Below are 25,865 nucleotides of genomic sequence, written 5' to 3'. Positions count from 1 at the left end.
CAATTTAACCCAAGTATTTAATGATGTTTATGATTGTCAGCTGATACTTGGAGTCTTTTGAAGTGTGACATGAAGTTTGCCTCCGATGCCAAGCCATGGCTAATAACATTGTTCCTCTGACCAGGAAACAGAAGTGAAATCACCTTTTGATTTAGGCAATCCAAATGGGATATACTTTGAAATTGCAGCATTTCTGAGATTGGCAATGTGCAGATCTGTTGAAATTTGCAAACACTCCCCCCCTCAAAACCCTTCAAAATGAAATCCATGTTTTTACTTGTTATCTGTCAGTAACATTCCAAATGCCAAAGCAGGGAGTAGGAAACCCATCAGTTTTTATTAATAAACACTTCTGAGTACTCTCTATAAGCAAGGAAGAGGATGTTGAAAAGGAGTAATGGCAATTGGGTTCCAAACTACAACCTGAAGTCTGCGGGAATTGGGTACCTGCCTGTTCGTACCTATTAAATCCCCCCCCAAAATCCCTACAAGAAGCCCTGCTGCTTTTATGTATTTGGAGTGGGCCATTTGGTTTGGTTTCCTTGGCATTTGTATCGCAGGCTTCTTCAGAGAAATAAATTCACAAGTGCTTGCCTGTCATCACACGACAAGTTATGGAGCCGGGATTGATGTAATCAGCAACAGACACACGTCAGAAAACTTAATGTGGTTCACAAGAATACAATATTTGATTAATTCCTCATTTTGTGTTTGTCTGTGTGTGTGTGTGTTTTAAATGAGCCTCAGGGGGTTCTTAACTTCTGCCAAGAAAGAAGAATAACTCGTACAAGTTTATGTTTAACTGCACCACAAGCGTGGTGGAGCACAGCAAAGTTAGGTTGCCATTAATGACAGATATCTTTATAAAGAGCTGCTTTTGTTAAGCAAGTTAAAACTTACTGTGCATTTTAAAGTTATTGCTCTCTCTCCATCAGTAGCCCCACATGAAATTGTTGTTAAATATGTAGTAAAGCATTTAGATTGATAGATTTTTGAGCTATTTGAGTTCCATGCACACCTATTTGGGGTATTTTGGGTATTTTCTGTAAGAGCAAATCTTTAAAAGCCTGGGGTGTTTTTTTGGTTTGGGGTTCTGGTTGTTTTGGGGTGGTTTTGGTTAATGTAATGCAATATGCTGCAGATACAAATAATAAAGCTGTGATATGGGATTGAAGCCATAATGGGAGTAAATACAAGCTGTCTGTTGAAGAACAGCATCTTAAAACTTGTTAACCTTTGAGGTTTACATGTTACTGGAACTGGTCGTCCAGTGGTTTATAGCTACTGGTTGTAGCTAAGCTAAAGGTAATTTCAATGAAAGGCCAGTTATAAAGGCAAGTTAAGCGATGTAGTAGATTGTGGCAAAACTTCACATGAAAATACTCCAGTAAGTGTGTATCAGGGATCTTCCTGTGGCACTGAGGGTCAGTGAGCATCAGTACATAGCACTCCCTAGCAGATGGCATGGTGCTAGACTTCACTGGCTTTAACAGGGAATGAAAACCCAATGGATAGTTCACCCGTGGGAAGTAAGTTCTTGCTTCTCAGCAGCTTGGCTTCATCAGCACAGATGTATGCCTTGGTGTTTATAACGGCTTCAGTTGCTGCCTTCTGTCTGGGAAGTGCTTAACATGCTCTGGAAACCATGGATGTCTAACGCTGCAGTGGAACCTGGTGAAGCTATGCTGACAACTAGTTCTTGCTCAGAGGAGTCTCTCAAGTCAGAGCAGCCCTTTGTGCAGCACAGGGTCTGTTGTGATTTGGGGCTCTTCTAGGTTAGCATATGTATTGAAAGAAGGCTTGAACTCCAATTGCTTGGAGTGCTAAATAACAGCTTACTTTACCCAGAAACAAGGGAATTTTCTCTTCTTTCATTGCCAGGTAGCAGCAATTTCCCATTTAGTACTGCGAGTTGCCCATTATGTGGTTCAGGCATATGTTCCCATGCTCTTGACAGATGTGTGTTGGAACAGAATGTGTGAAGTTTGAAATAAAACTACCACGAGCTGTAGGTTCCTGCAGTTCCACAGCCAAGGCTTTAATTTATTTTTGCTTTCTCTTCATTTTGTTTTGCAGGTATTCCTTTGGTAAGTGAATAAGAGAGAACAAATCTGCACTAGTAATGTATTGAGGCATTTGTGGGTATGTAGCCTTTACATTAACTTGCTTTCTCTGTCTTTCGCTGTCAAATGTTTGGTTGCTTTCTGCCTTTCACTGGATTTCTTTCCATGTGCCCTTAAGGAAAGGAAAACTGATGTGAATGCTGTAAATTGCGATTGAAGGAGACTTGGTGGAAGGGTTCTGTAAGTACAATGGCATTGCTCGGAGGGTGGCATTAAAGATGAATAGTTAAATAAGGCAACCAAGCAAAGCAGGGTCTGAAGGACATCCCTTGGGAAGGAGCCTGTTCCTCCCAAATTCCAGTTCCCTTACCATTGGTGATTTGTATGAACATCAAGAAGCTTTTACTTGTATCATCTGCTTTTCCACTAGTGTGAGGTGCAGATGTTACTCCCTTGGAGATCTGGAAGGTTGATTCCTGCTTTGCACGGGTTGGGGTTTTTTCAGCATTAAGTATTCCAACCCATAGCTGGAATCTTAACTGGAATGTTGGAATTCCCGGTAGAAGACGTTCCTCTCAGTGGAAATATTAGGAAAACTGCTGGTGGTGGTCTGATTTTCTGGGAAGAAATTTGGTTATTCTGATGTCAGGCACAAGACTAAAGTCCATTTGTGCCTGTGTATTTGGAGGCTTGCAAAAGTAGTGGCTGGGCATCCTCCCCCTTCTCCCTTGGTCTAGTGCAGAGGGATTTGAACTGGATGAGCTTTAAGGTCCTTTCCAACCCAAACCTTTCAGTGATTCTCCTTCATGGAATTGCATCTGTCTCGTTGTTTACCAATCGTTGTAATCAGTTTAAGTGATTGAGCTGGCTTATTGTACATGGGATCATTGTACATGGGATTATTGTCCATGGTGCTTTGCCAAGTGCAGAAGCAGAGGAGTATGGAGACTTGTTTCCACTCCTCTGTGGTTTAGATGATATTTTCACACTGGATGTGGGTGTTTTAATCAGTTGGACTTTACAGCATGAATCCAGACTTTTGTTGGGTTAGTGAGGACGCCTGTCTTAGTTTTAACTCAAGCTGCTCATCTTCTGTATGTGTGTTAGTCTCTCACTGATGGTTGTAGAAAAGCTGCTTTTTTGCAAGTGGTGTTTTATCTTTCTTTGGCTTTTCTTTATGTCCCAAGTGGATAGTCACCCTATGAGGATTACTGAAGTCCTTTGTACGCAGTAGGATCTCTCCCTCCCTTGTTTTTGGCTTAAGGGCTATTTCTGAATGAGATGAATGAGATGTAAATCTTGAGTTACTTTTGTTAGAATACAGGAAAACCACAATATTTGTGTTATAATATAGCTGAAACAACAACTTTGTCATCCATTGCTGTAGAAGTCCATTAAATATTGCTGAGCACTGGAAGCCTTATTCTTTGGTAGCGTCTACTTCAAAGCAAGAGCTTTAAAGAAAGAATTATTCCTGGAGAGATCTTTGTAAATGCTGACTGTTTCCTATTCCCCTCCAGGAAGTGTGCTCTTTTTGATGCATCTTAACGTGGATTTTGGTAGCCTCTATTAAACTGCAGGCTGTCCCTATGAATTTTAAAGAACTCCAGAGTCTGGAAATAACAACAAGCTGTTAGGGCAAATGGGATCAGCCAGAATTGCCACAGGTTTTGCTCTTTGCTCTTACTCCTGTCAGGTATCAGTTATTAAAACCACTCCTCACTTCAGGGAATGAGCTGTGAAGCAGCCGTGCAAGAGCTTGCACAGTGCAAAGCACAGGCCACAGTGGGCTGTTATCTCTGAAGGGTGAAGAGGTGCTCGGCCGTACAGATGGGGTTAGAGCTGTGCTGAAATTAGCTGAGCTCTGGTAACTTCTGGGCTTTATTTATTGTTATTTGGGTGTAAATTTGGCTTTAGATGTGGTGTGGTTCGTTCCAGCATGTGTCTGGTGGGTTTATATGGGTCCCTCCATGTGAATAGGCACAGCTCAGGCAAGTGACATTCCCTGATGGCAGATTTGATGGCTCCTTCTCCTCCCTGCTTTTGACAGGGCAGTGCTCCTGTTGTTGAGTGTGGGCTGTGCTCTGGAGGGACTGCTATTGGCCAGAGTGATTTGCTTCTTCCTCGCTGAGCTGAGGCTGTGATGGATGGATGGATGGATGGATGGATGGATGGATGGATGGATGGACGGATGTGCTGCCTCTCCAGTGGAGCACACCTTCAGGGCCAGCAGCCAGGCTGCTCCCAGAGAGGTGACCATTTGTGGCAACTTCGTCCCAAGCCTAAATCTCCCCCCTGGCCCTCTTTGTTGGATCCTCTGTCTAGGTGCCTTGGTGACCTGCGTGTGCCACCCTGAGCCAGCTGGCCTTGGTCCTGGATCATCTCCAGCAATGGCAGGTCTCCCTCTCTCTGAAGGCTGCAGCTGTGGTGCTGGGACTAGAAGGAACAGGCAAGGTTAACTTGGTGTTTTGTCCCTCTTTAAAATGAAGGACGTTTTCCTCCAGGCTCAGAATGAGACCAGAGCTGTTTCAGCAGATTTGTGGTGTTGACAGCCTGGCTTGTTTCTGGCCCCTTCTGAGCAAGGATGCGCTGTCCTAGAGCAGAAGTTGCTGGTGATGCTTCTGTCTGAGATACCCCAGTGGAAGCCTGATTTAATGGTGATTTATTATCTCTGTTCTAGCAGAGCCTTTGAGAAGATGATGCTCTTTTATAGGCTTTCTTTTCTTCTTTCTTCTGTTCTGCCTTATTATTGTGTTAAGTAGCCCCAGATACTCAGAAGACAGTTTGCTGGCCCTGAGTCTGTCCTGAGAAACTGGTCAAATGAGATAGCAGCAGGGAGCGAAGCAGAGCTGCAGAGAAGCTGCAATGAGCATGTGAGCTGTAATGGACAGTCACATCCCTCTGGAGAGGAGAATTCCAGGTGTGAGGTGGGAAAATGACGTAACTGTCCTGGGAGATCCTGCCTCCACGTCGTCACCTCCGTGGCCATCGGATACCTCTCGGAGCAGCAGTTTGGGTTCCCAGCAGAAAAGACAGAAATGCATCTGTTTACTTTTTGGCTATCTATGGGATCATTAACCAGGATTGAGGATGGAGAAGCAGCTGATCTGATTTGACTCCTGATGCACAAATGTGTCCTGTTTGGAGCCAAAGCAAATGTTTCCTTGGGGTTGGTTCCAGTGTGCCTTGCTCCTGCACACTTTGCAGGCCAGCTCTATGACTAGAATTGAGCCCTATTTTAAAAGGAAAAACTTTTTTTTCCTCCCTCTTATAGTAAATTTTCGTCTTAATTTTGGTATGGAGACAATCACTGAAGGCTGAATTTAACTTGTTTCTTTCCCATTATCTCTAAGAGGGAATAAGCAAATAGTTTGGTTCCTATCCTGCCTGCCCCCAAATTTTATATTGCATCTGTTATCTTAGAATTTAAGCTGAAGTGTGTTTTGATTAGAAGTAGAATAAAAAGTTGAGAGCTGAGTGTGTGTAATTCTCCATCACTTGTTAAACCCTCACTCTTTACTTCAATGCAAATTGTTCCAAGGAGGCTTTTCTTTTAAAAGGTCTTCAGGGATCTTGAATTTTAGATGTGCATTGACATAAAATGCAGTGGTAGAGTGCACAGCTGGGGTTCTTGCTTTTGCTGTGCGAGATTGAGATGTCTCTGCTCTGGGAGTGAACGTTTCCAAGGAAGGAGGGAAGTTTGCACAAGTTGCTCTATGCTAGTGAGCAGCGTGGCTGTCACAGGAGGAAACAAGGGTAAGTTGAAATGACTGAGGTCAGACTTGACTAGTGCAGGTCCAAAAGTGAACTGAGGTGCCTGCGCTCACACACTGATTCCTACAGACCATCCACACTGGTGGTGGGGCTGAGGTTGCCCAAGTACAAGAGGATTCAGTGGCAGAGCTTTGCTTTCCACATGGCAGCACCCAAGTGTCACACAAGCACCCGGTGGCACTTGTCACTCCAGGAGCTTGCTGTGCAGATGACATGTGGGGAGATACTGGCAGCAGGACACGGAGCAGGGGCTGGTCTTATTCCTGGAGCACTTGGTTCTGCTCGCAGCAGGAGATGATGGAGCCGTAGCATGAGTGACCCAGCGAGCCCTTGGGGATCCCTGCAGGGTTGAACACCCAGATGGCCAAAGGCTGCTCTTTCTTCATCCTCCTCCCATGCTGAGATGGGAGGGACGGGGCTGCTGCTGGCTGACTGTTCCTGTTCCTGGCTAATATTGTGATCTGCTGCTCCTATTTCTCGGGTAAGAGTGGGAAACTTTTCTCTCTGTCTTATTAAATCTATTTTTCAAGCTGTCACTTAACCAGGTCTAGTGACAGAGTCGGATGTTTATGTGGCCCTGGACACTTGAACTCTGGTGTTTTCAATCACAACAGCACCTTTTGCCAGCCGTTCTGAATTAAATACTCCTCGTGACCTTTTACCCTCGCCGCTCTTAAATTCATGCTTTAAAAACAGCTTAATGAGGGGTTTACTGGCCCAATTGGAAGTTTTTATTAAAACCTATTAGTGTGCTGGAGTAGCCTGCCTGAAGGAAACGATTAGCCCAAAGCAACTAAACTCGGAGCTGGCCCTTAGCCACACCAGGTTTTCTCTAAACTGTTTCCAGACCCACGTTAACCCTAACACTGCAGCTTGCATGGTATTCATATCCTCTGCTTTAATTTATAGCTTGTCTCATTCTCTCCCCAGCCTTTCTCCATGTTCACGAAAGCATTTTGTTTTAATGTAATTAGACCTGCGTTAAAGGGCAGCATGCCTTCAGTCACGCCTGACTGGTTTGGGAACCTCAATTAAGTGGAAGTGTTCCCCCAAAGTCCTCTGTTGATGCTGCCTGGGGAAGGAGCTGCCCTATGGACAAGGTATGGAGCCCCCTTGGGCAAAGCCACGATGCTCCTGGTTAAGCTTCCTGTGAGGAGCATCCCAGCATGGACTTGGTGAGGCAGCTGCACTGGTGAAGCACATTGGGGTTTGAAATGAAGCTGTGTTTTCTGTGTTGACAGCCTGAGTTGGAGTTGTTCAGCCTGGGGAAGGGAAGGCTCTGGGGAGACTTCAGAGCAGCTCCCAGTGCCTAAAGGGGCCAACAGGAAATCCGGCGAGGGGCTTTTGGCATGCAGGAGTAGGACAAGAGGGAATGGATTCAAGCTGACACAGGAGATTTAGATTTAGATCAGGCATTAGGAGGAAATTCTTCCCTGTGAGGGTGCTGAGGCGCTGGCACAGGGTGCCCAGAGAAGCTGTGGCTGCCCCATCCCTGGCAGTGCTCAAGGCCAGGTTGGACACAGGGGCTTGGAGCAAGCTGCTCCAGTGGAAGGTGTCCCTGCTTGTGGCAGGGGTTGGAGCTGGATGAGCTTTAAGGTCCCTTTGAACCCAAACCAATTTGGGATTCTGTGATATGAAGGGACACAAATGTGGGAATAATGTACAGGAGCTGGATGGAAATCCCAGCTGGTTCCTGCCACTAACCTCCAGCTGGATCTTGGTTTGTTTGCCCTAAGTCTGTGTTTTATATTCAAAACTGGGCCAGTGATTTTTACCCATCTTAAAATAACCTTGACAGTGGTACTGAAGCCCTGTAGCCGTTATCTTTGTGATCTTGTGCTCTTGTCTCTGTGCAGCCAAGAAAAGCAGGCCAAAGCTCTGACTTGGTAAGAAAATTGCTGTTGTGAGTCCCATGCCCCAAAAGTGCTGCGTAACTATCAACTTTGTATGTATTCCCTCCCTATCCAAGTGCCTGGCTGATTGTCCAGGCTTTCTGTGATACCACAGGGTTTTTGGAGAAGAGACTTCCAGTTCTTTTATATATATATATATATATGTGTGTGTGTGTATATATATGTATATATGTATTTGGTGTATATATATGTGTGTATGTATATTTGGTGTATGTGTATGTATATATTTGGTGTATATATATGTGTATGTATATATTTGGTGTGTATATATATGTGTATATATATATTTGGTGTGTATATCTATATTTGGTACAGCAGCTTGTCTTTATATGTCTGCTCCTACTGAACTGAAGGCATATAATAGTACAAAACACGAAAGCTGTATTAAGGTTTTGCTGGGGGTGTTCTTTGTTGTCTGGCTGTGGAAACCACTGTCCATGTGTTAATGGTTCATCCCTAAATTAACGATGCATCACGCAGGGATTCACTGCTGTGTGTACTGAATGCACTTGTCAGGCTTTATGGCTTCTGTTGTAACCTGTAAGCAGAGAAGGCAATCTGAAGAGTGAGACATGGACTGCCACTTGGAAGAGTGAGAAGGATGACAGATTCTCCCATAATGAGATTACAGACAGTGAATACTGGAATTAATAGACATAAAGCAGGGAGCTGCCAATGTACCAACTAGTTGCTGTTGAAGTGATGAAGCTTTATGTTCTGAAGCACATTTTGAGCATCATAAAGCACAAAGCAAAGAGCAGTTGGTCCCTGTCCACACCATGCATTCCCTGAGTGTCACCGCCTGTCTTTATTTTCCCTAGCATATGGATGCACCAGCCTTGGGAGGTACCTTTTAGAAAGAATGTTTAAGGAAAAATCTACCATTAAAGTTATTACTGTAAAGTAGCGCCTTTGATTGCGGCAATTATACAAATGGCTTTAAGGGGTAAGATACTTCTTAACAAGAATGGGTGTAAATGGTGGTGCTGGAACAAGCGCATCGCTTCTTCAAGCAGCATCTTTCCATGCAAGTGACTTTGTTTCAGCTGTTTGCTGGACGTTGACCTGTGTAACTGATGAGCAGCCTGCGGATGTGATTCTATGTTCACTTAATACAGGAATGCAAGTGGGTGGAATGGGAACGCTGGTCTTGCAGAAAGTGGGAAACCCTTTCCCTAAGCAAATTGTTTCTCCACAGCTCTTGTGACTGACTTTTGTCCTAACCTTCATAAAAAGGAAACAAACAGAAATGCGTTTTGCAGGCAGAGATTTGCCTTAGGAAAAGGCCAGTTGGATTTGGTGACTTGCAGGAGCTCCTTGGTTAAGGCTCTCGCCTTAATGTATTGGCATTAAGTTAAATGAAATTTCCTCCAGGATTAGTTTTAAAGCAGAGAAGTTTGATCCTTGTCTCCCATAATTTGGAGAAGTGTTGACCACAATAAGGAGGCAAGAGTCTGTTGTGAGAGGTTTAGCTCAAATTCCAGAGGTATTTCCTATATCAGAGGAGGCCACGGAGCTGCTGCGAGGGCTGGAGCAGCTCTGCTCTGGAGCCAGGTTGAGAGAGCTGGGCTGGGGCAGCCTGGAGAAGGAAGGCTCCTTAAGGGGAGACCTTAGAGCAGCTCCAGTGCCTACAAGGAACTATGCTGTGGGTCAGTAATGATTCTGTGAATAATGACACTCTGGTTATCCCTGCAGTATTTGTCCATTGTCAGAAATGCCCAGAGCAAGGACAGCTCAGGCACGTCTGGATCTGGAGGGCCCAGACCTGGAAATGAAGTGCAGGAAGCTCAATACACCTCAAAAATGGGAGACAGGGAGGGTTTTTTCCTGATTTTTAGTAAGAAAGACAAATTGGGGAGGATCCAGTGAAAACAGCGGATGAGCTCCATGACAGTGTTGGCTTCAACAGGCTGACACTTCTCAGCAAGGCGCTGTTTAAACTCGCTGTGCTATCGCCAGGCTTTTGATGGGAGGAGGATGAGAGATGGGCAGCATTGTCTTCAAGGCACGTTTCCATCCAAAGTTCAGGTCTGGCATGGGAGAACGAGTCTTATTTTTATTTTCCTCTTTTTCTGAAGTTAAATAAACCTTGATGTGCAGAATAACCCCTGAATAACAATAATAAACTGAAGGACATCCAAGGAACTGCTGGCTTTTTTATTTTCCATTAACCACACTGTCATTTCTAACGTGGATCTGATTTATCTATGGCTGGTTAACCATTCCAGTGCCCTTTTCCCGACCTGATATATATCACATCAAAGTTTTATGGCAGTAATTTATAGAGGACGATTACAGCTCTGAATGGACAAGTTTGGAGCAGTGTTCTTCTTGAGGATGGTGAGTCTTGTTGGATGTTCCTGAGGGTATACGATAGAGGTAGGAATTAAAGAGTTGAGGTCTCAGGACTTGGCGTCTGTGCAGTAAAAGGAAGTTGTTTGTGAAGCTCTGAGGAAGGTTATTGGTGTATGAGCCCTTTTTAAGGACTCCAACTCATATTGGGGTATTGTTCGTCCTTCCTTTATTCTGGATTTGGTCTGGAGTGTGAAAGTTTGACTAGAAGTCCAAGACTTTGGATGCTTTCCATCAGGAATGTTTGATGAGCAGAAGCGCACTGCAGCTCAGGTCAGGTTAAAGGATTGAGATCTTTTTTAATCATAGGATTTAACAAGCTCTTTGTCTGGAGGCTCAGCAGCAGATCTGCCTGTACCTTCAGTGTCTGTGCAGAATCCCAGCTGCTCAAAGGCAGATGTGGAGGGAGTACTAACCATTGGAAATGGCATTTTGGAAGGAGGAGGAACAGTGTAGTATTCCTGCCCATTGTAGCTGGTATTGACTATTTTTTGGCCATGCATTAAAACCCAGCATTAATCCATTGGCTTGGATAAAGGGGCTGGTTTCAGGACACGTTTCCTAGGACATTCTCATCTGTTAGTGTCTCCTTTTCCTTGCTGGGAGGAGGAATGGTGCAGGGTGTTGTTTTTCCACCTCTTAAGTGGTCATCTGCAGGGTATTTATGTGACTGCTCGATGCTGCTGAGGGCTGAAGAAGTTGATGTCTTTATGCTGGCACGGTCCCTTTCTGAAGCCTGGGTGTTTCTTCACAAGATGGGTTTTGAAGTTAATTGCATTTGCTGTGTTCTCTCCACAGTTAAAGACTGGTAGAAATACTGGCATTGGGTAATGGAGTGAGAGGCAGAGGTCGAGTTTGATCTTCCTATAAGTGCTGGACTCCTTGATCTCCCTGGAGCAGGGCACGAGCTGTCACTCCTCACTGTCTTTGCAGAAGCTGATGCCCAAGTGACTGCCCCCATGAATGGAGCTGGCTGTGGATTTCTTGTTAAAGTTCCTTTGTCCTAAAATGGTGGCTCCTTGAAACGGAGATTGTGGGAATGTGCTGGGTTGAACGGGTTTCTGCATCAGAAGTCAAGTGAGCGTTCTGAAATCACTGCAGCGCTTTTTGTCGGGCTGTTTCTAAATGAGAAGAGCAGTGTGAGGTAGCTCAGAGAGGTTTAATGTATAGAAATCCAGGCATCAGCTGCATGGCTCATGACAAGAAGTTTGTGCAGGTGAAAACATGGAATTCTGCAGCACCTCAAAGCTGAATGAAGGTCAGATCTGTAGGTTATTAACAACCAGAGAGACTGCATTTCCCTGCCTCTCCCTGGATTTAAATGTGAGCAAATGGACTGAGTTATAGAATCCCAGACTGGTTTGGGTTGGAAGGGGCTTTAAAGCTCATCCAGTTCCAACCCCTGCCATGGACAGGGGCACCTTCCACTACAGCAGGTTGCTCCAAGCCCTGTCCACCCTGGCCTTGTGTCTTGAGTCATGTCTCAGATGCCACATCAGGGAGCACAGCCCTGGGAGCTGCCGGTTTTCTTCCTGTCCCCAGAGCATCTTGTTTGATGTCAGGAATTTCCCATGGCAACTGGGAGTTGAAATACCTGGGTTTTATATGATTTGTGGGCATCTTTGCACAGAAGGCGAAACTAATGCCTCTGCTTCCTACAGAGCCCCTGTGCTTCATCACTGCTGTAGTGGGATGCCCTGATTTTCCTACATACTATCGCGGCACTTGAGTATTGCAGGTTCATGTTATGGTGTTTGATTTAAGGAGAATGCCACCTAGCCAGATACTTCCCACCGCCTCCTCACTGCATCCACCATATTCCCTTGAACCCTGAAAAAATGGGATTCCTTTATTTATTTTCAGTCTAGAGAAATAATTTTCTCATGGCTTTCTTTTCCGTTTGGAAGCTGGGTGAAACCGCAGTGTTAAGCCATCCTCTTCCCAGTCATTTATAGGAAGTGAGCGCGAGCCAAGGTACATATTTTATGTTAGTCAAAAGAGATAAGTGTCAGGATTTCAAAGTAAATTCCACCCTCCAATTTCCAGTGCTGAAATCTCTCCTGTACCTTGGCTCTCATGCTGCGATTCAGAACAGTCTGTGCTTTTGTTGCAACTCTCTTGTGATTTCATAGTCTTCTGGGGGTGATGCCCAAAGAGAAGGCTCCTTAGGGGAGACCTTAGAGCAGCTCCAGTGCCTAAAGGGGTTCCAGGAAACCTGGAGAGGGGCTTGGGACAAGGGCCTGTAGGGACAGGCCAAGGGGAATGGCTTGAACCTGCCCGAGGGGAGACTGAGCTGAGCTCTTAGGCAGAAGCTCTTCCCTGTGAGGGTGCTGAGGCGCTGGCACAGAGTGCCCAGAGAAGCTGTGGCTGCCCCACCCCTGGCAGTGCTCAAGGCCAGGTTGGACACAGGGGCTTGGAGCAAGCTGCTCCAGTGGAAGGGGTCCCTGCCCATGCCAGGGGTTGGAACTGGGTGAGCTTCAAGGTCCCTTCCATCTAAGCCAGTCTGTGATAATCCCTCTAGGAGAACTCTTGAATTGCAGGGAAGCTGGAGAGGATGCTGGCTGGGCAGGGAAGAGGAAAGTGCATGATGCTGTGCTTTATTGTCGTGGAAATCCTTGCTCAGCAGAAGGATTAATGCCTGAAGGAGGTGGTGTCTGTCCCCACCGGCATGTACCTGTTATGGAAGCAGACAGGCTGCATTATTGATGGGGCTGGAGACAGTGCCACTTGTCTGGTGCGTTTTAACTGCATCTTCCCCGTCCTGTTTCCTGTGACATCAGGTAGGGATAAGCCTTTCCCCATGGTGCTTCCAGGCCTTATGTAAAGCAGCTACATAAGAGCCAGAGGTTGCTGCTCGGTTAAGGCACAGCGCCTAAAATAACAGCGTTTTAGTGGTGGGATTTTGATCTCTATCCTATGCTTTCAGGCTATTAGGTGATTAAACCGCCGTTAGAAGCAGCCTAAACAGCTCTGGGTTTTAGCGGAGCAGGTAGCTGAGGTGTGGAGGTTTATGAGGTTACTTCTGTCTTGAGTTACCGTTTATTATGAGCATTTATGAGGGAGGAGATCCGGGGTGATCTGTTTTGTTTCATGCTCGTCTGAGCCCTGTTGGGTCACGTCCGATTCAGCGACTAACCTCGAGCTTGGCTGGGAGAGCTGCGGGATGGAGCCCGTTGCTGCTGTGCGTAGGAAGGACAAGGAATCCCGAGCGGCTGGCTGTGGTTTTAGCTGTGCAGCCTCAGCCTCTCAGCACGGGTTGCTCAACCTCCCTGGAGCTGCCTCGGGGCTGGCCTGGGCTCCGACCTGCCTGCCCAAGCCCACGCTGGGATGGCTTCCAGGGATGGGTGGGAAGCAGCAAAGGCAGGAATAGGTCCTGCTGCTGTGCAGAGAAGGGCTTTTTCCCTCTGCAGAAGAGGTGTTGGGGCTAGCACGGGGTGAGAGCACTTGTTCACAGTGCACATGTGCCTGGGAGCTGAGCGTTGGTTCCAAGGGGAAAAGTCACCCTGTAGTTCCCTAAGATAGGGTGGTACTTTTGTGTGGAAAGGATGAAAGGAGAGCAAAGAGATCCCCCCAAAAAAAAACAGCAAGGTGGGTAATAAGCCATGCAATAAGTAAGCAGTGAGCAATCTGGGTGCAGGGTAGGGAGGAGACATCAGGAAGGCTCCTCCGGGGCAAAGCAGCAATGGGAAAGGTGAAGGATGAGGGACAGAAAGCAGTGGGGAAACAGCTCTTGTGCCTTGTTTGGGAATGCTGAGGTAATGGTGTTGTTTCTAAGAGGGGAGCTGGAGCGTGTGGCCGAGCTCTGTTCCCTGTGTGATGTCTCTGCTCAGCCTCCCAGCTGCAGGAGAGATGCTGTCGATGACGGGAGCACTGGGTGGCTGTAGCTGTGGGATTCACTGTCACCCACTGCCATGGGGCAAAAGGGGCTTCATTTCTGCCTTTGAATGCAGTTTGGTAAATGTGAGATTCTGGGTGTGGAATAGCATCCATGCATTGGATCTGCCCAGCTGGGCTGGGATGTCTCGCCAGGAGGAAAGCATGGTGCAGAGCCAGCATCACCGGGCTGCTCTGCTCTGGTGGAGACAGAGCCCTAGAGGGATGGGGGGGCGAGATGCCAGGGACGTGTCCAAGGGGATAATGCAGAGCTTCTGCCCTTTGTTAAACATCAAAATGCCACTGTTTGTCCTCTGTATTTAACTGATAGATATATTACATTCTTATTTACTTGGCTGTCTTCTTAATACGACCTCTTCTGGCTTATTAGCTTTTCAAACAGATGTGCCTGATAACTAACAGCCAGGGAGAGGAGAAGGAAGCACTTTAAAGTTGAGATTCAGTGCTTTAGATTCAACTTTAAAGCTGAGCTCCAGAAAACCCAGCTAGAGGAATTGATGTTCACATGGAAATGCATGTGCCTTCATCCCGAGGAGGTTACCTGGTGCCTGGGAAAGGCCCAGGTGTGATGCTGGAGCTGAGCAATGGGGAATGGCCCCGGGGCCGTGATTCCTCCAGGCTCAGGCACAGGGCAGCATCGCTCCACACTGATTTCCCCACTCATGTGGATCTGTGGGCACAGCACAGAGATCTTTGTCCTAAAAGGCTCCAGGATTTACAGCTGTGTTGGTTGTAGAGCCCTTGGGAAGGGAGTTGGAAGGCTTTCAGCGCTAAGAGCTGTCTTCTTGCCTGTGTTCTTGCTGCAGAGTGGGTGAGGTTCAAGCCAAAGTGTCACTTGGGCTTTAAAACCTACCCCCAGATAGAAAACAAAACTAAATCCACATCCTCAGGGCTTTCTGGTGGGCTGCTGGGCCTTGTGAGCAGGGCTGCAGCTCCTTCTGTGTTGTGATAGAGCACAGCTCGCTGGATGGATAAACTCCTAGCTCCCGTGTTGCAGTGCTGTGTCAGCCCTGCAGTGATTTTCTTGATGTATTTTAAAAGCAAGCAGCTCAATGCATGGATCCCCAGCTACAGGGATATGGGGAGCTCCGGGATGTGCCCAGTGAAAATGGAATATCGATAGTTAAGCGGGGGAATTTGGCCAAGACTTTCTGGCACACAGCTTGGACACTTGGAATAATTTATGGTAATATTTTCCCATCTGTTTGTTATTATTAGCTATGAAGCACTGAGGTTGTGCAGCCTTACCTTTCGGATTTATGTCCACAAGGAACCACTGTACGTTTTCATGGGATACCTTTAAACCCTTAACTTATGGTTACAAACAGCATTTTGGACTTCTCTGTTGAACTGAATGCAAAACCTCCTGAGAAATGCCACTCTTCAAGGGTCAGCGCTTTCTCTTTGGGAAATTATCCTGTACATGAATATCTTTCCCAAGTGATTTATTTCACTTCTAAATCCTGGGTTGCCAGCAGCTTCTTTGCCTGTTTGGGTTGTATATGAAAGAAAGTATAGCTGGGTTTGCAGTTGTGTCCCTGCTTGACAAAGCCATGACCTGTGCACACATGGAAGGCAAAATAGGCTCAAGGTTCATGTGACTGCCAAAAGTAACTCCTGCTGCTGACACCTTGAGCGTGGCGTTTGTCACACATCACTTTGGGGTCCCCCTCTGTAATGGCAATAACTCCACAGACCACCAGGCATCACCAGAGATTCCAGGTAATTGCTAAGAGCTCCCCTCTCTGCAGATGCATCGGTTGGAAGAGGATCTGGGCTCTTCTTTTGGAACAAAGCACTTCTTCACTCCTTTAGGTCAGGTTTGCTGTGCTCCATTCTCTGTGTTTCCACATTTATAGAGACTTTAAAACCTGCTTTATCTTTGATATCTGTGCTTCTCCTGCCATGTAATCATTTGGAGCAGGACTCTGTGTCACGCAAAAACGCTATTGATCCCTTTTAAATGGTTTTCTACACCGAGCAATGCATTTATTGTAGCATCAAAGAGGGAAGAGTAGCTTTTGTATAGAGGAGTGATTCTGTGTGTGGAAGCTCACTGCACGTGGTACCAGTTAAAATGTGCCTGGTTTATAGAGTAATTATTTGAACAAATAACACAGGTATTTTAGGATTGCTTCTGGTTCCCATACCATGTTTCACATGATTTTAAGACACTTTTGCTCTCTTCCACCCAGGGCTTTATTGGTGTGAGCATAGCTCGGCCTCAGGTGGATGATAAATCACCAGGGTAAGCGGGGCTGGTGTTCAGGCTACCTTCACACGTGTTTCCAGTTTGGGAATTTCAGCCCCCAGCTTTACTGACAGGTTTCCCATTAATGATTGAAAGCTCGCATCAAAGGCCGGGCAGTGCTTTCTATTGATGAAAAAGAATGCATTCTTTGAGGGGCTGTTTTAGAGGTGTTTCCATTCACTTGCATTAAAGCAGGGGCAGGGTATTTTCCCCTGCTTCGGGGTATGGATAACCATTTGTATGGAAACTCCCTTGCTATTCCGCGTTTCCAGGTTGGCTTCACGTTGGCGAACGCTTAAGGAAGGACTTGCTCCCTTGCTGGATCTTTCTTTGTTCTGGGGCACGTGCGTTTTCAGCCTGAATTAATAACACCAGAGAGTGAGGACAGAAAAGCCAGTGATTAATTCATATGGTTCGTTTTAGGCACTGAAGTCATTTGGATTTCTTACAGCGGGGAGAGCCGAGCGGGTGTACGAGTCTTGTGGTCTTGGGACATATGTGAGTGGCTGTTTAATGTCAGTTGTCACTCTCCCGGGTGAGTTTTATTCATGTGGTTGCTTTTGGTGGTTTATATAAAAACGTAAAAAGCTGCTTCTTCAAATGAGAAGCAAGAATTCTTAATGATACGGTACAGAATATCCTCACAAGTGAATTCGATGTCACACGCATGGGAAAGCCACCACCCAGGTTGCCGGCAGCAGAACTGTGGCTGCTCGTAGGGGCAGAGGAAAATCTTGCTCTATGTTGTGTTATCCTCAAACCACCGGGTCCTTCCAATTGGCAGCTCCTCAGCACAACTCAGGGAATGGTAATGTTTATGGGAAAACATGCTGCTTTTCTTCTCCCCTCCTTTCTTTACCAGGAAGGCTTCATGGCGTTCGCAGCTGCGCTGTACAAGGGCATCGTTTGGGGGTGCTGTTGGTAGATGTTTGCTGGAATGCCCAACCTGTATCTTGTCTTCAGAAAGCCATGACCTGCATCAGAGGTTGCACAAGCTTCAGGACATTGTTGCTGATAAACCGGCTGTGCCAGCCCCTTGGGTTTTCACCCAAGGGATGGGATGTGCAAACCCAGCCAGCCCGTGAGCGATGGCCGGGCCATGGTCAACTGGGCTTCTCTTCACAACAAAGTAGCATGAAAGCTGCTACATCTTGAGGAATCTATACTGAATGTCTGTGGTCACAAGCAGAGCAAAAGCTGCTCTATTTGTAGTCTGGAGAAGAGAAGGCTCAGGGGGACCTTACTGCTCTCTACATCTACCTGAAAAGAGCATGGAGTGATGTGGGTTGGTCTCCCAAGCAACAAGGGATGGGACAAGAAAAACCAGCCTCAAGCTGCACCAGGGCAGGTTTAGATGGAGCTGAGGAACAATTCCTGCCCCAGAGGGTGCTCAGGCATTGGAACAGGCTGCCCAGGGCAGGGCTGCAGGCACCGTCCCTGCAAGTGCTCACACCCCGTGGAGACGAGGCCTCAGTGCCATGGGTTAGTGGTGGCCTTGGCAGTGGTGGGAATGGTTGGACTGGGTGAGCTCAAAGGGCTTTTCCAACCCCGTTCATTCTGTAATTTACAATTCTATAAAAATCCCTGCCCTGAGCATCCCCAAGAACCCCATTGCCGTTGCTTTCAGTTTTGCAGCAGAAGCAATCAGTGGTGAATGTGTGCCGGGAGCTCTAGGAAGTAGGGAAAGGGCCGATGGCTTCAAGAACGCATTCCTGGACCCAAAAGCCGTGCCAGCTGAGCTGTTGGACAGTGTAGAATGAAAGATTGCATCCCGTGAGCGTGGTGGTGCAGCTGCTTGTTTGCTTGGGTTTGCTGTTATTGTGTTTTGGGGTTTTTTAATGGTCTCCTGGCTAGAGGAGAGCCAGGGCTGTATTTAGGGTTGTCTTCTTATTGCTGTGTTTTGTTGCTGACTATGGGATGTGGACATGAATAAAAATAGAACTGTGGGGCTTAAAATATTAGCTGTTGCTTCATAATGCTGCTCTGTCTGGAGCTTCAGGGTTCCTTCATGGTTCTTTCTGGCCCTATAGAGCATAGAACCATGGAATGGTTTGGGATGGAAGGGGTCTTAAAGCCACCCAGTTCCAACAGTTGTCCAGACCCTGCATCTGGAGGGGGTGACAGAAATAATTAGTGTCATTAATTCCTACCAGGGGAAATTGGGTTTGATGGATGGGGCAGAAAACAAGAAAGGAAGAGCCCTGTGGTTCTAAACCTGCCGGCGCCACCACTGGTTCCTTCCTTCCTGCATCCCTTTGGTGCCTGATGTGGTGGTACCTGAAGTGCAATGCAAAGCCCAAAGGACACAGGGGAGTGGGTAAACTGAGGCAATGGCATGGCCTGAAGCAGATTGTGGAGGACCAGAGACTTCCCACAGAGCACGCAGCACGTGTTTAGTCTTGTGTAGTCATTCCTGCAGAGGGCAATTACGAAGTTCCTTTGCCTTGGGTAAATAGAGATTTCAGCGAGCAGGAGTTTGAAGTGGATGTTGTAATTTAGGGAACGCAGATCTGTATTAATTCCCTTTCCAAGATTCTCTTGATCGCTCCCTTGATACTTCTCCCATCAAATTATTCTCTTGACGGTTGAACGTGACAGCTCAGGGCTCTTGGGAGCATTTCCTCCTGTCCCAGGTGAATTTGGGCTTGGAATCTGCATCAGAGGGGATAGCCGAGGACAGGTTGCAGAGCTGCTGTTTCTGTGGCAATGTGTGCACAGTGCACGTGAAAGGGGAAGAGGAAGCGTTTGCCCAGGACCATTTTAGGCACCAAACTTGCTGGTTTTAGGTCCTGGATGTGCTGCTGCCTCCTCTGCCACAAAGCACAGCCGTGCATGTTTTACTCCTCCTCTTCCCTCATCCTTGTCCTTTATGCATCTTTGTGGTGGAGCCCATCTGCCACATGTGGTCTCCATCCCTGTGTCCCTTGGGCGGGAGACTCCCATTGCCCTCGCTGGGCTTTTGGCAAGACCTTTCCAAGGTGCCATGACCCATTTCCAGGCACAGGAAATAAAGGACCTAGAAATTGTAATTTATCCTGCCCTTTGGGCGAATGGGAGTTAAGTAATTGGAATCTATTGATGCTAACCAAGATGTGTTGGTAAATGCAGTTTCCGCTGCAGGGAAGCGTGTTCCTATTTTCATCTCTATTTCCCCACTCCAGGTTTCCTGCAGCCCCTTTAGGCACTGGAGCTGCTCTAAGGTCTCCCCTTCAGGAGCCTTCTCTTCTCCAGGCTGATCCAGCCCAGCTCTCTCAGGCTGGCTCCAGAGCAGAGCTGCTCCAGCCCTCGCAGCATCCTCATGGCCTCCCCTGCACTCATTCAAGCAGGTCCATGTCTCTCTTATGTATTTTGGAGTTTCCTTCAAACCCATCATAACCAGTTAAAACAACCAAACTGCAGCTGTCAAAATAAATATCCCTGCTTTGTGTCGCTTTAGCTTTCTGTTTTCTTACCACTCTGAAACTTGCTTATTCCTAAAAATGGAATCCACAGTGATTCTTCCAGTGCTGGTTCACATTAATGAGGGTCTCTGTCTCCAGCTCTTGCCAGTGTCTGAGATTTTCAGGTTTAACGGTATCTATACATGTGGTGAGGAAACAGAGTGAATGGCATCTTAATAGGAGCAATATTTAATGGATGTCGTATGTAGCTGTTTCTCAACATAAACCTGATTTATATTTGCCCTTTTTTATCACCTCAAGTCTAAATTTCTGTTTCAGATGCATATTATAGTTGGGTATTTACCCCATGGTTGTAAGCTTTGACATGGTGGAAGCTGCTGTAGGGCACCGCTGTGCATCCACATTTCGTAAAGGGAGTAAAATGTTAGGACAGGCTGAGAAAAGAGCTTAAAGAAGTGACCTGTGTTCTTAAATCTCTTGTTTCTCCCTCCTCTCAGTGTATCTTAGTCAAGACCAGCGAGTAACTTGATCACGGTGGGGAATTTCTGTGGTAGTGGGAAGAGGAGAGGCAAAATCAGGGCAATGTTTGAGGCTGGTTTATGGCAAGAAGCAATAGATAAAGCTTTGTGGCTTTGCCATGCTGTGTAGTAACTGTGACTGTTCCTGGGGGACGAGGTGAAGAGGTCGTCATCTGAAACCTTGACATCAGGCCTGCAGCGTTCTAGCTCTTCTCTAATGAAGATGGAGATGCAGGGTTTGGTTCGAGGTGGCTGAGCGCGGCTCCCGCGCTTGCTGCATCCTCTTTCCCTCCCTGCCTTTGAAACCCATTAACAGATTGGTTTAAAGGTGTCCAAAGGACACTTTGGCTCTTTCCCAAGATGAGTAATGATGGGAAGAACACCAGCTTTGACAGTGGGTGGCTTTGGTAAATTGTCCTTGGTACGTGGCAGCAGATTCGCCGGGGAGGTTTAATGTTTCCTGCAGACTCAACAGCTGCCCACAGATCCATTTGCTGTAGCTGAAAATAATTATGTTGAAGTAGTTCTGATTTCTGTTACTGTTTACAGTTTTCAGCCCGTTATATGATGGTTTAGTTGCTCAAGCCCTGGATTCAATGGTTGCTGGTCTAGTTCATCTCTTTGTATCAACAGGGAGATTTCAGGGCTCGGAAGACTTGGTGCGTAGTTCAGGTCTCTGACCATCAGCAGTTCTGCCTGTTTGTGTGTTTGCTCATCTCTTTGTACTGTGCAGGGAGAGAACAACTTCCTAACGCAGTCGACTTCTTGGCATTCATCCTGTAATTGCCAAAAAACTGTTGCTTCCTCCTACGTATCCATCAGATCCTTTAAAGATCAGATGGGTTTTGAAAGCAGCTTTTTGATTTCCTGAGTTCCGCGTTTGGTCTTCTTTCCCCCTGCTCCCTCTTTCTTCCTTTGTTCCGGGAGGTTAAAGCTGTGGGTGTTGAGGTCCCATTAGTCATTTTGGTCACTTCTGAGCTCATCAGGTTGAAAAATGCCTGCATGAAACCATTCCTGAGTTACAGCAGGTTTACATCACCAGAGCTTCATTAGAGTCAGTTGAGTTAGTGATGTAGCTGAGTCTTGTTTAATTCGGCTGGGATGGAGTGGATGTCCTAAAGGACACAGCAGCGTCCATTTTCTTATTTAACTGTAATCCCCAGAATCAGCTTCCACTCCAGACAGAGCAAATCCCCTTTTGGAACCAGAAAATTCCTGTTATAGGTACTCCAGTGTTTTTTCTCATGCTGTCTCGTGTAAATAGTATCCTGCTTTTTTTGGTTGGTTGGTTGTGGGTTATATTAAGGTTTCGAGTGTAAAGATGGTTCAGAAACGTAACTGAAAGCTCCACGTGTGGGTTAAAATAGTTTCTGGTGTTTGCCACTGCTGAAGGAAATGGGCATCCGATGATGGGTGGTGGGACCATGACCATAGCTGATGTCATTGGTAAGAACAGCCCATTGGAAACCAGTGTGCAAAGTTGTGGTCTCCTTCTTAGGACTCCTTTGTAAGACCTGTAGTATTTCCTCTCCTGCACTAGGATGGCCTTTTGCATTCAACCTGGCCATAACCTGCTCATGGTCTTCTCACATATTACCTTTGATATTACACCTTTGTTATCACTCCTGTGATCCTTTGGGGCATTGGATGGGGATGTCTGCCTTAAGATTAATCAACTATGCAGCCTTTTTTCCTTATTCAATGTAGATACAAACTGTACTTTAAAGGCACTACATTCAGGAAAAATTTGGGAAGGCAGAGATTTTACATGGGAGGCCCACTCCAAACTGATGGGGAAGCCTGATGAAGGAGTCATCCCTCGGTGAGCATTTATCATCATCTGCAAACGCTGATGCTAAAACACGTGCTTGCATGAGGCTAAAATGTGATCTCTCCGAGCACTGGGAACCTCACATGGTACAGCAGGGAAAAACTTGTCTAATATGCCTTTTATTTCAAGGCTTGCTTTCTGTCTGCTGGCAAAAGAGTTTGCCAGGTGCCTTCATGGTATTGGGTTTAATTTGTTCTTGCTTCAAGTGGACGAGTGGGGAAGGAGAGTTTAGAAATGGTGAAGAAAGGGGGCTGGTTGAGCTGTTAGGCTCAACGTTGCCATGCTACCCATGTTAACAGCTGCTAATGGTTTCTTAAGCTGCCAAAGCAGCCTGAAGAGAGATTTAACACCCAACAGACACCTGTTTTTAGCGCTTTAGCTCTGCAGGCACATGGCACGGTGCTGCAGGGGTCCTGTCCATAAAGAGCAGATAAAATGTGTTCAGCAGGTTGCTTGGGAAGGTGGGAATTTGCTGGCTTTCTGCTTCGTTGTAGGGCTTATTTGGTAGAGAGTAAAGAGGAAAAGCACAGGAAGAGGGAATGTAACCTGGAAGGGATGACACCAAAGGAATTCTTTGGTATTTCAGACTCAGCTCTGTCTTCTAAAGCCCTTGGTATCTTTGTCTCAGGCAAAGAACCCTTGGTTGAAACGTCCTCCTAAGGTTCACAGTTGGAATAAGGTGCCGCTTCTTCCAGATGCTTGGAAGCTCCTGTTCCATCTCTGACAGAGTCCGTGTGCAGCAAGGCCAAGTTGCAAGTTGACATTCCCAAGAGTTTTATCCCCAGAGAGGTGTCAGAATCCCCACTGCCTGATCCCAGCACGACCTTGAGTTTCCTGGGTGAACGTTTGTGCTTGTTTCCATTGGTTTTCTCCCTGCCTCTTTTTTTGGTGCAGTTTATGTCCTGTGGCCACCAAAGCCAAGCAGAGTATCCCTGGAGTAGCTTTATGTGAGGTGAATTTGGGGCTCTTCCAGTCACATAGCAGGAATGTGTATCACAGCTACTGATTGCTAATCAAACCCTGACTGTCCTGGTTTAGTAGGTAAGGATCCAGTCTTTCCCTTTGTTTTCCTTTGGGAATGTTCTGGTTTTGCTTGTTTTCTCTTAAGCCAAACCCTCCTTTACTCTATGCACTTGGTTGTGCCATTGTGACTTGTTTTCATCTGAGCAGTGTGGGTTTCCAGAGAGAAAACTCATCAGAAGACTGTAACTGGCTTTTGGCTGGATCGTGGACTTCAAAGTGGCCGGTGCAGAGAGGGTAATTGGAAAGAAAATCCCTTCCAGGTTAGAGTTCTTTGTCCTTAGTGATGATACATATTTTCCCTTTTGTTTCCCAAGGCGTGAGGAAACCTGGCAGTAGATGGGCTCTGCTGGTATGTGCAGTGTATACCTGAACCTCTGCATGGGGGAATGGAGGAACCCTGGCACTGGATCCAAACCAGTGATCCATCAAGGCTTGCTTCCAGCAGTACAGAGCCATGAGAACAGAGCTCTGCAGTAGGCAGGTGATCGGTTTTGCCGGGAAAGCTTCCCTCTGATGCTCCTGGCAGCCAGGGATCGTTCTCTGCCTTCAGGCTCTCTTGTGTCAAGCTTCTAAAGCTGCTTTCTTCTGCTGAGAGCTCTTTGGGAACATGCTGCTGTGCCCTAGCACGTTTACCACCAGTACTAAATGGATCTGTCACCTGGTCATGGTGGTGTCGCTTGTCTTTGGCCTCTCATTCCATTCATGTTTCTGTTCTGCATCTCATTTCAGTCAGTCCCTTTCATCACTTCCCATTTCATTTATGAAGTTCTCAGTGCGACCCCTGGTTTGTGGGCTGTTACAGGATGCTCAGCTTTTTCTTTTCTCCCCTATCTCTGTGGCCAGCCTAAACCCTGCTGATCTTTGTCTGAATTTACTGATGGGCATCATTGACCTTATTGCCGCTAATCTGTTAAAGGGAGGTGGAATGAATCCCCCACTGATGGAGGTGAGCCCAGAGGAACTGCTAAACCTGCTGTTGGGTTGCCTTAGGGCCCCAAACCACCTCTAAATGTGCCTGCAGTAGGATGGAGGGAGCCCCAGGAAGCCATCTTTAGGCTGTGACCCACTCCTGATGCTCACCAAGGTCTGTGGCACAGGTCTTGAGGCTGTCGGCCTTGTGAAGATGTTGAGGGACGCCTTGAAGCATTGAGAAGCCCATGAAGGACAGCACCAATGAGCAGCCATGCTGGCGTGTTCTTGCCATGCTGCCCATGCTCGAGATGCCGGTGCCCATAAGTTCATATGAACACAAGTGGAATTATTTCCCTCACTTTAAACCCGAGTAATTAAATCCAGTATCTCTGGATCCGGCAGAATGACAGCCGCCCACAGAGCTAAAAACAGGAAATCCATTAACTCCAGGAGTTAAAGAAGAAAATAAAACCCCTCCCAATTGATTCCTCTGTCACTTCAAGTTCTGCATGGAAGGAGGGCTAATTTAACACTGCATTAACTCACTGTTATCACCCTCCTGGTACCTAAGTAGTTTCTAATGACTACCCTGGAGAGCACTTGGAAGCTTTTAAAAGTTTTTATGCTAAATTATTATATTTTTATATTCTGTGTGGTTTATAGTTGAAGAACAAAAGTTATCGATAACATTGCTCCAAACCTTCCAACAACACCAAGAACTCTTCTGTTGGTGCAGAAATGGGAGGTATGAGCAGCCTCTTCTCTCTTTGGTAAAAGAGGAGTTTGAAAGACGTAATATTGGTGGTGTTTGGGGAAAATGGACATGGCAGAGTTTGACTGTGGGAATGTAGTTTGGATCTTGGGATTGTTGGTGCTTGGGGCAGCAGCGTGGCCTGGGGTAGGAGTGCAGGAATGTTCAAAGTTAGGTTGGACGGGGCTTGGAGCAAGCTGCTCTAGTGGAAGGTGTCCCTGCCCATGGCAGGGGTTGGAGCTGGAGGAGCTTTAAGGTCCCTTCCAACCCAAACTATTATGTGATGTGATACCATCAGCCCCATGATGCTCTCCCTGCTGGCTGGTGCACCCGCTCCCTGGCTCCTGTCTTCAGCGCAGGGAAAACCCATCACATTTCCACAGGGGATAGCTGAGACGTGTGAAACCTCTGTGTGTAATCCAAACCCAGCTGAAACTGGTGATGATTTTGCCATGGGTTTTAGCATGGCCAGTATTTCACACTGGGGATAAAGGTATTCCTGGTTAGCTGGCAGGCACAGTGTTTAACCGGAGAGAGGATGCATTAGCAGGACACCTCAAGATGATGCAGCTCATTTTGGGATAGTTTGGAGCTTTGCTTTCCTTTGAGGAAGTTGTTGCTATGGATGTTGAAAGTTGTAATGATTTAGAGATTAAGAAAAATAATTTTAAGTAAGGAAAAAGAAATATTTTTCCATGAATGGGGTTTTTTGGGGGGAGGGTTTTTTTTGATGTTTTTCTTTCAGTGTTGGAGAAGAGGGCTGGGTTTGACCTGGCTGTTCTCCTTTAAGGCAGGATGTACTTATGAAAAGAAGTATTGATCTATCAGCACAGTTCTGAGCAGATTTAGTTCAATCTGCATTCATTTCTGCAAGTGGGAGATGAGTGGCAGCGTGAAGGAGGAGACCCCAGTGGGGAAGGAGATGGGGATGAGCAGTGGGTGCGGAAGCAAAGAGCATCCCAGTGCCTGTGGGAACACACCAGCAGGTCAACACCCACTTACTCAGTGTTTACTCACTGCTGGATATTGGTCCATTTGCATCGGTTGACCCACACATGGTGGTTGCAAAGAGTATTTGGAGACTGCTGTCCTTGATCAGAAAGCCCCATAGCCACCAGTGTGACCCGTGCTGTTTTCAACAGGTGGTTTAATGCTGGCGCTGGAATGAGCTCATGGCAGATT

General features: G+C 46.6%; 1 protein-coding gene across 3 annotated transcripts in view; it reads left to right on the top strand.

The window, feature by feature from the left end:
* The window catches only part of LMF1 (lipase maturation factor 1), a 185,141-nt gene that overhangs the window by 22,705 nt on the left and 136,571 nt on the right, over positions 1 to 25,865 (top strand). Inside the window, exon 3 of one of the 3 annotated variants that reach the window (XM_061349227.1) lies at positions 2,077 to 2,087. The exons of the other annotated variants lie outside the window; for them this stretch is intronic. Within the exon in view, the coding sequence (XP_061205211.1) occupies positions 2,077 to 2,087 (11 nt within the window). The remainder of the gene's footprint in view (positions 1 to 2,076; positions 2,088 to 25,865) is intronic. 3 annotated transcript variants of the gene reach the window in all.

The sequence above is a fragment of the Neopsephotus bourkii genome, unplaced genomic scaffold (assembly GCF_033783945.1).
Source record: "Neopsephotus bourkii isolate Nb327-2 ecotype Australia unplaced genomic scaffold, CSIRO-AGI_Nbou_v1 NB_384, whole genome shotgun sequence".
Lineage (NCBI taxonomy): Eukaryota > Metazoa > Chordata > Aves > Psittaciformes > Psittacidae > Neopsephotus > Neopsephotus bourkii.
Note: the sequence above shows the minus strand (reverse complement) of the source record. Positions and strands in the feature narration are given on the sequence as shown.